Here is a 13653-nt window from a genome sequence, read left to right on the forward strand (position 1 = left end):
ACACACCAGGTGGGAGACCAAAAGTCCAAAGAAAGTTGTGCGCGTCAAAATGAGGGATTTTGCAATTTTGAAAGTGATAGCGTTGAAAAGCACATTTAATCTGCTTACACACAGGCGGCTGCTGTTATTGAAGGGGCGAGGAGGCATAAGAGAAATAACGGAATGTGACGAGAATGCGTGTTTACCATTCCTGCTAATATCTTTGTAATGAGGAAAGAAAGATAATACAAACATTGTCTGTCCAGGAATCTAATGCTTGAGCTGTTGGGTGAGGTATGAGATGATTTGTAATGAGAGGAGTCTAGGCCATGCTGACACCTAAACCTGGTATTTACTCTATCTAGCAACATCATAAAAACAAACAAACAAACAAAAAAAAACACTTAACAATAAACGCAACAGGAGAAGGATGGTGTGTGACCAAACTAATTTCTCCCCAGATGATAATTTCCATCCCCGAAATATATTGAAACGATTAAAGTAAACGTACAGCTTGGCTCCAGTGCCTTTATTAGTAAAGTGCTCAGCCTAGATGTACATTCTTATTTACTAACATGCATTACTAAAAACACCCAAGTGTCTGCCCTATCAATAGCATGAAAACAACATGGCAACGATATTCTCATAGAAAAAAATACAGTGTGAATTCAAGTATGCACACAGAACTTCAAGTAACACACACATTTTGTTTCCTCTATAAACACAAAATACAGATTTTCAAGTTGCAAACAAAAATATAACAGTTGTGGCACATTCTTTGACATGATTTCAGAGTTAGTAGCACAGAGTGGTTTATACTCAAGAGTAGATTCTCTAGATTTTCACTAAATGTGATCCAATTAGAAATGTCGGTCGTGTATGGCTGTGTGCATCCACTGGATTGGTAAAACATTTAAAAACTGCTATGAGCTGTGGTGCCCTTTCTCGTAAAGGTAGCCTGAAACCATAGCAACCTGAAATTGTCTAAATTTGCATCACATCATTTACACTGGATTTACATGTATATACAGGATCAGTTCGTAAATACTTAACCACACTGCACTGAACTGCTTCAAAAGAATAGTTGAACATTTTGAGACGTACGCTCTTTCGCTGTCTTGCTGAGAGATAAACAAGAAGATGCTGTGTCTGCGTTTGCGCTTATGCCTGCAGTTTCTTTGTCCAGTGTTGTTGCAAGCAAGTTGTGAGTTAAGCAACAATATACCATCATCTTTAAGATTGATATCGCCAACGTGTTAGCAATTAAAAATAACATTTAATTGGACTCACCTGGTGAATGTTAGCCCTGTTTTTTGGTTTCTATCAACTCCTGAGGGAACCTTTTGTCTCTTTAGCTGCTAAATGCTGCACTGTTGCTCGACACTAACAGTGTCTGTTTTATTGTTTTGTGCAGAAAGTCGTTTTCTGTGGGTCTTTCTCTCAGTTATTCTTTTCACTAAGCTAATTTATCAAAGTTCTCCCCTACATCTCAGCAAGACAGCAAACAAGTATATTTCCAAGCATAAATGCCAAACTACTCCTTTAAATTCTGATCTCTAGTTATTCCAGTGGGACGGCGGCTCAACTACTCAAGCAATTGTTCACACAATACAAAATTACTGGTAATCTCTATATGCATAGATGGCGGTTGGACAAGATAGGAATTCTGATGGACTTTAGCTACCTATGGCGCAGTCGTCAGTGGGTCCTGGTCTTCAGGACAGCAAAACAAAAAGCTCTGTTGCTCAAAAACAGAGAAGAGAATGAAGCAATTACACATATCTAAGACAAAAACTGGGCATCCTCTCATCAGTGGACCTGCACACCACCACATATCCCACCAGGATGACAACACAATTCCATGCCTCCCCCAGTCCGATCCCAAAATCTTTTGCTGTAAGGATAGAGCCAATCCTTGTAGGTTTTGCCAGCAGCTGTGACTCGGCTCTCCACGTGGGGTCAGACAGTTCTACCAGATGTATCCTCCGTCATCTGCCTCACCCTCCTCCTCTTCTTCCTCTTCTGCCTCCTCCCCATTATCCTCTGCTTCCTTCTCCTCTTCGTCCTCCCAGCCAACTCCGCTTCCAAAATCTCCAGAATATCCGGCCACTTCATCTGTAAAAATTAAGTAGATATGTAATAACATGTAAACAAACGCCAAGCAGAAATGACAAACACCTGCTCAGCTTGTGAAAATATATATTAAATATCTTTGGACTGATCAGACAAAACAAGGGATTTGAAGAAGCCACGTTTGACTTTGAGAAGTATTTTTCAGTTTTGGACATTTGACAGACTAAAAAATTAATTAAATCATCCAAATCATAACTGAGTTAGTAAATGATAATTAAAATAGCCATTTGTTTCAGTGATACAGTATTTCTGCTATTTACACTGAGCCCTACCACTGTGTTTTTAACTGGAGCTCTTATTACTTCACACTGCCAAAACTCTCCATCTGCTGAAATTATTTTTTTTCTATAACTGAGTCACAAAAACCTTTAAAACTTTTCACAAGTTTGAGGCGAAAGAAAGACTATTACATCCTGCCTGTCTGGAAATAAGTGTCTATAGCTTGAAATATAAAATAATAAGCCAGGTCAACACAATAAAACATAACTTTCACAGAGAGAAAGGCCTTTACAAGAAGGAGATGTTCTTGCTTCGTGCAGTTTTCTAAATGACCCCCTCTTACCACAGTCAGGGTTGCCATGGATTCTGGTGCCAGCCATCTCTCCACCATGCTGGTCAACGCACCAGCACTCTCCTTGGCTTTGGTCACACTGCACTTTCCTGTAGTAGCCGTCCTCATCACAGCTGGGAATGTACATCACTGCATGAAGGGGCGCGCACACACACACACACACACACACACACACACACACACACGCGCGTCAGGGTAAGTAAGTCCCCCGTTCATTTTTTTGTTAGAATATTTTACGACAACTGTCATATTTTTGGAATAGTTTATTTTGAAATGCTTTTTTAGTCAGCTTCTGTTTTGTGTCATGTCATTCTGAATCATGTAATTCATCATGTAATCATGCTGAAGATATGACACAGAACATAACCTGGTTATTCATATCCTGTACTGCAGATCAGCCGATCTTCTATTCAGAGTATATGCTGTGCTTGTTTCCTATAACATTTTATCATTTGTACTGTATATTATTAGTATTATCTGATATTCATACATGTTGCCAGTCTGAAACTTCCTTCTGGCGGGAAGGTTTAATATTTAGTGGCTCAGCAGGTCACTCACAGCACTCTGCCTTCAGTGGTTTTGACAGCTGTTCAGTATGACAGCAGACAGTATTTGTATCATTAAGAACTCTTATTATGAAACATAAGTAATCTATTACTCATATGTGACTCTTACACATGTCGCTTTATGTGCTTTTGTGGCAGTTTAAGAGGCAGCCAGCCAGTTAATGATGCTAAAGTAATTGTAAACCTGCAGTATACAGTCGTCTCACAGTCTGCTTGTAGTCTTCTCGCCGTATCAGACGCTCAGCGCAGTGTGAGCACTGTTTTGTTTTATTCTATTGGAAGGCAGAGATGAACTGTTCCAAGTACACTGGGCATCTGACATTACTTTCAAAATATTTCTTCCTCCTCTTTGGCACCCCTCCAGCTAGTGGCAGCCAAAGCAACAGCCTAGCTTGGCTTTGCCTAAAAAGGGCCCCGCATCTAGTTGTTAAATATTTATATCCTCAGCCACATAGCTGCCTGATGCTGATGCCTGAGATGAGTGCAGCATAAACGAGAACACCAGCACGCCTTAGTGAACCTGAGCTAAGACCATCAGTCAGGATGGATACCACGAAGACAGAGTACAGTATATTGGCATATTGTGTTTTCTAATGCTGTGAGAGTAGCATGTAAAAATGTAGTGACAGCCTTGGTGACAGAGCTCCACAGTTTTAGCCTCCCTCAGGACTCTCTTGTCAAACCCAAAGCGCAGTTCTTTAACAAGCACCAGCCCTTCCCACTGAGAAAACACAAGCAATGAGACAAGTGGGCTTCAGGGATGGGAGAACATATCTCTATGTTAGGAGCAAAAGACTGAAAAGCAGCTGTGCAGCACGATGAGCATATTACGGTACGTGGAGTTTCTCATGGAGCCAAATGGGTGCGTTAGCCGTGCTCTTTCCCTGCACTGCACTGCCCCTTAATCCCCCCCCAGCCTGATTAGGGCCTAATCCTAACTGTGTGCTTGTGATCTCTTTAATGAGCCTTTTCCAGCTACTCGTCTGCTGCTCCAGGCACCTTGTTACATAAGTAGACCCAGAGACCCGGAGCAAGTGCGGGGTCCCACAAGGATCTGAAGTGTGGCTGTAGCCATTCATGTCCACGTGGTGTTTCTAAGCAAGTTTACTATTAAAAATCTTCAATCACATACTGAACTCCACATGTCACGACAAATGTATTTACCCAGTTTCTTCTTGGCTGCCTCCTGCACCTGGATCCTCTCCAGCTCAGCGAGGCATGGAGGCTCTGTCAGAATCAGACAAAAACAGGAATGGAATTAATCCATTGTGGCATCAACCCCCAACTTTATCTAATCAATGCTCCTCATAATTAGACTTTTGCTGATATTGAAGTCTTATATTTCTCTAGAAATAGATAGATATATCTATCTCCTCTAGATAGATAGATAGATAGATAGATAGATAGATAGATAGATAGATAGATAGATAGATAGATAGATAGATAATATTTCTGTTTACTCAGCTGTACAGAATTTATTTTGTGCATTGTGTTTCCACAAAAGTGGCTGAAATCAGAGCAGTATTAATTCTCTGAGGCTTTGTTGTCAAGCCAACAAAGGGAAAAGCCTGTTACAGTGGTTTGTAATCATTCCTATTCATGCAGCTGTGTCCAAATCATTATTATGAAACCATTATTATTTAAAGGCTTAATGTAAAGTAGTCATTAGATATCACCAACATCTAACGAAACAACTGATTAGGGTGTTCTTCTAAGCTTTTGGGTGGAGGTTAAATCAATGGGATAATCAGCATGCAAATGAGGTTACTGCCAAGAGCATCCTGTAGTTGTTTAGAAAGGTCAAACGGTACAAATGGGGCTCATGTTGTACGTAGTATGTGCCCATTTGATATATAATAGCATTGTGACTGTAAGTTACCAGTGCAAAGATCTATCTAGACACCTGTTATATTTTACAAACTATAACTACGTCATTGAATGAATCACAGCATTGTTGCCAAAGTGACACTTTCAGCATGTGAACTTTTATTTTAACCCCTATGCAGCCAATAAAACCACCTTTGAATTTGGAGAACTGGAACCCAGGTGAGGACGGCATTTTCTGCAGCGTCGTTTAGAGCCAAAACTCCGCTGTGGGCAGAGTTCAGTAAAGTCTTTCTATTGGTCAGAAAGTGATTGTGGCACATTTTCAGATGACTCAGATAAAAGAGGTCTTGCCCAGATTGTTCGCAGCAGGGGACAACTGCTAATCATGCTAGAAATATTATTGGACCTGGATAAGCAGTGGAAAATGAATGAATGGATAAATAGAGATTTCAAGCATAAGTTTGCACAAGCTGCCAAAGTCTTAAAAGGAGGAGAAGTAAAAGACAACCAGAATGTGGTTTGAAGGCTGCCAAATCCTGGTTTAAAATAGCAGCCTGTAGGCTTTGACTTAGTTAAAGGAATAGTTTGACATTTTAGGAAATACCAGGCAGTACCACCCTGCTGTCTGACTGATACATATGGGGTTAGGAGGCTATTAGGCCATTGGGACAACTGTGGTTCAGTTGGTAGGGCAGTCGTCTAGAACCACTGGTTTGGTAGTTACCTCCAAGAGACTGAAGCCAGAAGCCTTGGTGCTTTAAATGTAGCTGCTTGTCCACAAGGATTTCCCAGAGGGGATTAATGTATCACTTAGCTCTGTTTAAGTTTGAAACAAACCTCGCTCTATAGTTAGTCAGATAAGATCTAGTTTTCGGCTTTAGAGGTGTTAATACTAGATTTATGGTTTTGGACATAACCAGACCAGCCAGAGAGCAAATATACTTATTTACTAAAGTTTAACACTCTCCTGATGTCAAGGTACACAAACGATGTGATGGTGTGCTGCAGACCACTAAAGGAAGTGGTCATGAGGAGCTTAGAGTAAATTGACATCAGTACACACCCCTCTGTAACCTCTATTTATTTGTGTTATAACTTTGCTATTACATTATTTTACCCATTTAGTCTACATTGCTTCTGCACTGCAGGTCCGTTCACTCACTTTCTCTCCAGAAGCAGAGGCACCACTCTGCTGTAGAGACCTTCCCATCTTTGTAGCTGTCACAGGAGTTAAAGAAGGGGCGGATGCAGATCTCATACTTGTCTAGGTTAATAGCGGCCAGCTCAGCTTGGTCCAGATACAGGTCACTGTTGGTGTCCAGCTTTGAGAACATCCAGCCAATGGAGTCCTTGCAGCTGGCTACCAGGCTCTTGTCCAGCGCTGTTGGAAATATTAATTTACAGGGAGCTTTAGCATCTTTCTGTTTACACTACATTTCTTCGCAGAGACAACTGAGTTGTACATTTGGAGGCAGCAGAGAATAAAGCTGCTTTGTGAGTTTCTAACCTGAAGCAGTGCCAGCTCCGAGCTTGCCAGAGTTATTGTGCTTTGCGTTTCCATGAAGGAGCTGGAACCAGTCTCTCAGGCGGTCGCCCAGGTCTGCCAGGTCCTGGCCAGTGCAGCTCTCTGTGGGAACAAAAAAGGGAATCCCAGCATTCAAAACCCTGGCAAACACTCAGTGCTGCTTCATAGCGCTCTTTCTTCTTTACTGTATGTACAGTAAACAGAATGAAAGGCGCAGGTTTCACCGTATGTAAAGCTGCTGAGGCAAACTGTTTGATATTCATGCTGTGATTTATAATCGTAAGATCTGCAAATCAAAGAAAACATTATTTTGCAATTAACTCCACCACAGGAAAGTGCTGTTGTGCAATACAAATCCACTTTTATTCTCAGGCTGAGCACTTATTCCCGGCTACAGATGAAAAACAGGAATAACATTTGATCCTTTTGATCAATTCGAATTTTCACGTGCCCAAGAGCCTGGACAATCAATACTGTTTGGCTGCAATGATAGATAGTGTACACTCTAAATAATTAATTACAACATGATTGAAAGAGCAGTTTAACCACATGGGGGATATTTGGCTAAGAGTAATCTCTGAAATTGGTGGGTATTGATCCCAAAACATTGGATTCACTGGTTCTATAAGAAAAAGAATGTCCTGTCCAACTAACAGTGCACATGGTCTTAAATGCATCATAACTTCATTTCATTTTATTTTTTTCAACCTTGACTTATGAAAATGATGACAATGGTGCAAACATGGAGACGTGAATCCTAGAATGAAGATGCATAAATATGAAAGGTGAAGAAAAGGCACTTGCCACGTTTGGTGTCAGTATTTGTGACTGTAACAGGGGCTGTGGCACAGGGGCAAAAGCCAGCGCACATGACGTTCAGGTCTTTGCCTGTGAGGCAGGCTTGCTGCTCCAGCTTACACTGAAAGAAGAAACAGAGAGAGAGAGAGAGGCACGGATGCAGTTAAAATATTTATGGGGGTGACCGCAGGAAAAATAGATTGCTCATTCAGATGAGACACTGCACTTAGAGGAAGGCAACGAGAAGGAGCTGTCACTTTCCAACGTCTTCTCATGCAAGGTCAAAATTAAAACCTATGCATAAATCAATAAAGAGTCCTGGCATTGGCTGGTGTACAGTGATGCCGCTCAAAACTACGTCAGTCATTAATCATACTGCCACTTTGAGCTGGTGCACTTGTCCTCCTGTGAGCAGTGATGAACTGTGTTGCCCTGCTGCGCCCACGTATATGTCAGCGCAACAGGAAACAGCACTTGACTGGACTCTTCTCATTATTTAAAACGATGACACGGCCACTTTCCATTTCTTTTCAAGGTTATTATTGTGGCAGAAACAAGTAAAAGAAAAAGAAAAAGACAAATCATACTAAAATGTAGAGTGCTCTCAAAGCGAGACGCTGGCGTTGAATATTTTCTTGTACCTCCGAGGCGTAGTTGTGTCCGTCAGAGCCACACACAGGCGAAGAGGCAGCCACAGGGCACGGCTTACAGCTGCTTTCACGGGCTTCCAGCTGTCCTGACTGTTTGACTCTGGACATCAGGAGAAAAAGGTATAATTTAAAGTGTCAGTCCACACCATTTCCAGATAAAAACATTTTATTTTTTATTTAATATTTTTTTTCAATGTCAGCTCAATGCAAGGTGGTGAGAGCACCATTTTGTTTATGGTGCACACATCACTGAAAAATTGCATTTAATAACACTGTTATTACATGAGTTTGACAATTCAAAGCAAGATGATCACAATGACACAGGTACAGCAATTACTATTTCAGCTTCTTGTTTGCATAAAACATGCAAAGCACAGCTCAGGCCGATGGATATGAGGCTTGCTGGTATTTTATAATCAACCAAAATAATAGAGAAATAAAATGTTTAGTCACAAGACTAAAAGTCAGTGGATCTTTATAGATAGTTGGCTTAATCTTTTGGGCAACCTGAACATCTTTGAAAAATTTTAGACACACTTTCAACAGACTTTTCCTTCCGCAGAAAATGGTGCTAATGAAAACAGGGATTTATCTGGAGTAACAGATAACAGACGCCTGTCACTGTCCATCTCCTGCTGCAGGCTGAGCGCTCGCCTATTCACGCTCTATCTTGGCAGCCTTGTTATTTATGTCTCATTTCTTTAAAAGTAAAAACAACAACAAATGAAAGCACTGCTGCAAGAGTGAACAGGCTCGATTTTTGACGGCATCTGGCTCGCTCCTGTCAAATTTGAATGCACTTATTGTAAGTTGCTTTGTCGGCGAAATAAACATAATTTAATTGGACACTGTTTCGGAGAAGATGCACTGCTCTTGAATTTTTTTAAATGTCATTTTTGAATCCAGTAAGCACAAAGGACATGTCAAAGGCACAGCCTGCACCAATAAAATCCAAACTGTGCATGTGTGTACAGTATACGTAGATTCAAGTGGGAAAATGTGTTCGGTTCTTTGGGTAAGCTGGTTGCTGAGGTGAAACACAGAGTTACAAATTTGCAAATAGGTGTGATAAATGTAACAAATCAACAAAACCAAATCTTTCTGATCATAATTAGCACAAGGTCATAATCCACCTGTTAATATTTGGATGCACTACTGCACAAAATTCCCTTTGCTTGCTTTGTTCTCACACATTGATTGACTTCACGTTCAGTGAGCACAAGCATTAGGCTTTCTGCATTACGACTTCTGAGGCTGCTACTTAACAATGCTAGGGTGGTTTAGTGTGGCTGCGTTCGTGCTTATTACCCATTATTCTACACAGTCTCTCTCATCTCTGGAGTGACTCTGTAAATGAAGCACTTTATTGAAAAAGATAAATGCCTGTCGGTGCAGATAGACTTTGCAGGTAGCAATAATTCACTCCATTAATTCTTTTCAGGCTACAACTGCTTGTTTTTCAGTCAAAGTGGGATAAATGGGTGAAGGAATAGATAAATGCTTTTTAGTGATGTTTCCCAGAGTGAAGGGAGGCACATCAGAAATACTAACATGACCCCTCCAACAATAAAATTATGATATAAAATTCAGATCTGACCGAGCTACTAATGCCAATGCTACAAATTCAGTAGTATTTAAATAAAAAAAATACTCAGTAGGTACATATGAGTAGTAATCAATAGCTCTCCAACCAGACACTAAAAAGCTTTTTACTGCAACACACAGATAACACTTACTGACACCAAACCCCCCCGAAAAACAGCTCAACATTACATCTTGCAAACACAAAGATAAACCTCCATCTACCTGTGCTCCAGTTTTTTGCGATTGACACACATGGCCCTCTGGTAGCCCTGAGCAACGCAGACCTTATGGCGACTGCACTTCACATTCTGGCACGGGTCCTTGGTGGTGTCCACGGCTGCAAACACAAAACAACAACACTGAAAATCCAGAGGTGTCAATCAAAGCTGAGTTGTTTTGCCTTTATTCTTCATTTTCGTGACCTCCAGCAGAGAAATATCTGATTTTTTTTTTTATCCTGTTTATTTATTCCTTTGACAAGGAGGATTTGTTCAACAGATTTATAGCAAAAATAACAGGAAGGCAGCTATTTTGTGACAGCTCTGTTATATTTACACCATTTAAAATTATCTTCCACCCTCACCAAACTTTCTCACAGGTGTACGCAATAAAATCAGGATATGTGTAATGAAATATATTCTAGCGATGTACACAAATGAGACCATTGATTTTATAGTCAGCACAGCTGAAAACATGGATACGTGGCTGTCATTAGCGTGGCAGCCCATCGTCAATAGTACTGCCTGCAGTCTCCAACGGCTGTGCCTGATTGCGAGAAAACCTGACAGCACTGATTTAGCATCTCTTTCTCTCAGCTTGTCACATCTCACTTCCCCCATGACAACTTATCACTGTTTCTCCCCGTCTTCCTTTTTCTCTCGTCACACACACACACACACACACACACGTACTCCATCTTTGTCTCCCACATTCCCTTTCTTTCCATCCTCTTCCCTCCCTGCTTGCTGTGTCCTTTGGTTCAATGACAGTCTCTTCTTCACTGATAGGCTGAGGATGGAAATAGCACGGCGTCCTCCACCTTTCTTAGCCTGTGGTCAATGCCACGTGACACTTGATGTTATACTGTCCCAGTCAGAAAACTTACAGAGATAAGCGGTGGTCGGCGCAAGAGAAATTTAAGCTGTGAAATCCTGAGTCAGCTTGGAGCAGCTGCTTTGTAGTCAACATGATCAACATATGAGATGGCTGCCAGCCGGATCCTTGTAAATCCACCAGTGGACTTGTGCCTGTGGTGTTTTTCTTCTAAAAGCTCAGGTATGAGAGTAAACTAGTGACTAGAGCTTATAAAAAGCTTCCAGGACGTCTTTCTGAGATTAGTAGAGTAGTTTTTTTGTCATTTTGGCCATGTTTTAAAATTAAGATGTAGTACTTCATCATGTTATCTTACAAATATATCAGGTCTTAGTCTTCTGACCAGAGTTTTGATTCATGTTGACTGAGGTATCACTGCTGACATTGAAATTAGTTGTATTTTTACATTGGCTTATGTTGGGTGTCACAATGTTCTCAGGAATATTCCTATGTATGTAACAACCTACAGCACAGCCCAGCACATGTCCTCCCTCACAATGTCCCTCTCTTTAGAATAGGACTTTCGGTGTTTGAATAAACTGCTAAAAATTGCAGAGAAGTCTGACCAAAAGCAACACATCCATTTTTATCTGAGCTCTGAGGCGCTTTATCACTTCCAAAGACTGCAATTGCTTGTACAGCAGACTTCACAGAAGAAGAAGCCGAGAGAAAAGCAGCTAAAGTAGTTTGTGGAAATAATGGATTTAAGCGATTTATCATTATGTGCAGAGAGAAGACATCTGCACCATAAGAAAAAAACCTTTGAAGATACAACTTGCAGCTGGATGACAAATAAAGAAAGTCACATTTTAATTTGCTTGTGTAAGGAACGCAAGGTGAAGGAATGACATTAGTGCTAGGTCACAAACGGGGAATCTCAAAACATTCAGGCCAATTTGTTTGATTCGTTTTGGTTTACTGGAACAGCTTAAAGTGTAATTCCACATGACATTTAGGAGGATGAAAGGCAGCTACTCTACAGTATATTGGCCCCTCTGAGTTGAAAGGTGAGTCTCTCCCACTTTCCTTAGTTGCATTCATGTTTTGTTAGTAGCTGAAAAACAATACTGCAGTTATCTTTGTCCACATTTTGTTATCAATTATGTGCATAAAATCCCCCAGTTCAACTTCAGAGAGCTACAGATTAAAACTAACCCTGTGCTGCATGTAAAAATATGTCAAGCAGCACAGGTTGATTAAAGAGGAGATGACTTTGAAGTGGAGCAGGGACACGTAGGCTAAAATAGTCCTGATAATCCTCAGACAGCTAATTTGATTCTTGGAAAGCGGTTTAAGGGTTGTTGAGGAAAACAGCGCCAGATAAAAGTTAAAACACGTTTGATTAACCTTTTCATCAACAATCTAATCCGCATAACTAACTTTATGTATTAAAATCACGGCCCAGGACTCAGCAGAGAGTAAAGAGTCACAAAGACAAGACTGTGAGATAATACTGCAATTAAATTACAAATCAGTTTATCTAAATTCCACCTCTCAGTACAGAAGAAACTCATAAAACACACACAAGACGTAGCATTTAGGCTCAGCCAAGAAGCTCAAAGACAGATAGCTGGATTCTGGCAGTGCTGATATCTCATAAACTTCAAACAGTCGCTCCTTATAAATGATTTTGTGACCACTTGACTTTTATTAACTTTATTTTTACTGACAGGTATTCTGCTCCGTCATGACTTAGCCCCAGCGGCTGAAAAATATCCAGAGTCTATATCTGAAGGTACATTTGTGTGCTATTTCTCTTTGGATTTGAGACATAAAACCTCCGAAAAATCACCCCCAGACTGTCACCATGGATATCATTTGGACTACTGCTTGAGTAGAGTCATATCATATTTCCTGTATGCTTCGATGAATTACATCAGTTCTCTTTAGTGAAACTCATCCCTCAGGTTTTCCTCAGGCTGTCTTCTGGTTTATATTGCACACTGTCACTTCATATGTTGTTGGAAGTTGCTATCAGGGTATGAGGTTTAACATTTCATTACTTTAACACAGGTTCCAGTCATGGATCATAAAGTTTCATGGGGGCAGAGAGCCGAACTCTGTTTTTTTTTTTTATTTCGTGGTGCAGTACACTCTAAACCATTCCTACTTTCATGTGTTATTACTTTTTCAGCCAGTGAGCAGTTGCAGTACTTGTCCATTCACAAAGAAACTAGATATACAGACTGTGCAATGACCCGTGGACTGCACCAGCGGAATATGAGAGAAAGAATCAAATTAAACTTGAATGTACTCAGGGAGAAATTCTCCACATATGCTCTACAATCTCCTTTATGTGTTATTTCAACATTTAGTTGAAACTTTTAATCAGTATCTGATCAGATCTGCACAAAATCATGCATCACAGACAGACTGCTGAATACTTAACATCTGTGATTCTTTTAAAGGCTTTGCACTAGCAAATGGTTTTGTGGCCACTCGGGAACCACAAAAACAACCAGTAACCACAAAATATCAGACATAGTATCAATGCGGTGATGTGGCAAATGCATTACTTACATGTGCTGCAGACACAGAGCAGCAACAGCTCATTTGGAGTCGGGCCACCTGATGAATCTAAGTCCAATATTCAATTACGTCCAATTTATTCTCCACCAACCCCTAAGGGAAATATCTGTCTGCTAAACATTTCACTATGCTCACAAGCTAGTTGGTTTTTAAGGGGTGTAAACCAAAACAAGAAGCTGAAAGCCAGATTCAAGTTTGATCTACTGTTCATCTAAAAATGAATCACCGCACCGCAGCAGCTTTAAAATAAATATAAAGACTCGTTTTAAACAAAAAGAACAAAGTGATTGAACATATAAATAGTCATATGATATCACTGTCGGACTTTAAATACTGATATTAACTGATTTACAGCCGAACCTTTGTAAACTGGATATTTTTAAGGATTCCAACAAACAC

At 40.5% G+C, this 13653-nt stretch overlaps 1 protein-coding gene across 1 annotated transcript in view; it reads right to left on the reverse strand.

The window, feature by feature from the left end:
* Positions 1-501: 501 nt before the first annotated feature.
* The window catches only part of LOC113155903 (testican-2), a 33496-nt gene continuing 20344 nt past the window's right edge, over positions 502-13653 (reverse strand). The window contains exons 4-11 of the mRNA XM_026350640.1: positions 9856-9970; positions 8041-8149; positions 7406-7520; positions 6584-6703; positions 6239-6457; positions 4414-4476; positions 2675-2812; positions 502-2094 (exon numbers count right to left, since the gene is read on the reverse strand). Of these exons, the coding sequence (XP_026206425.1) occupies positions 1949-2094; positions 2675-2812; positions 4414-4476; positions 6239-6457; positions 6584-6703; positions 7406-7520; positions 8041-8149; positions 9856-9970 (1025 nt within the window). The 3' untranslated portion in view covers positions 502-1948. The remainder of the gene's footprint in view (positions 2095-2674; positions 2813-4413; positions 4477-6238; positions 6458-6583; positions 6704-7405; positions 7521-8040; positions 8150-9855; positions 9971-13653) is intronic.

This window comes from Anabas testudineus, chromosome 19 (assembly GCF_900324465.2).
Source record: "Anabas testudineus chromosome 19, fAnaTes1.2, whole genome shotgun sequence".
NCBI lineage: Eukaryota > Metazoa > Chordata > Actinopteri > Anabantiformes > Anabantidae > Anabas > Anabas testudineus.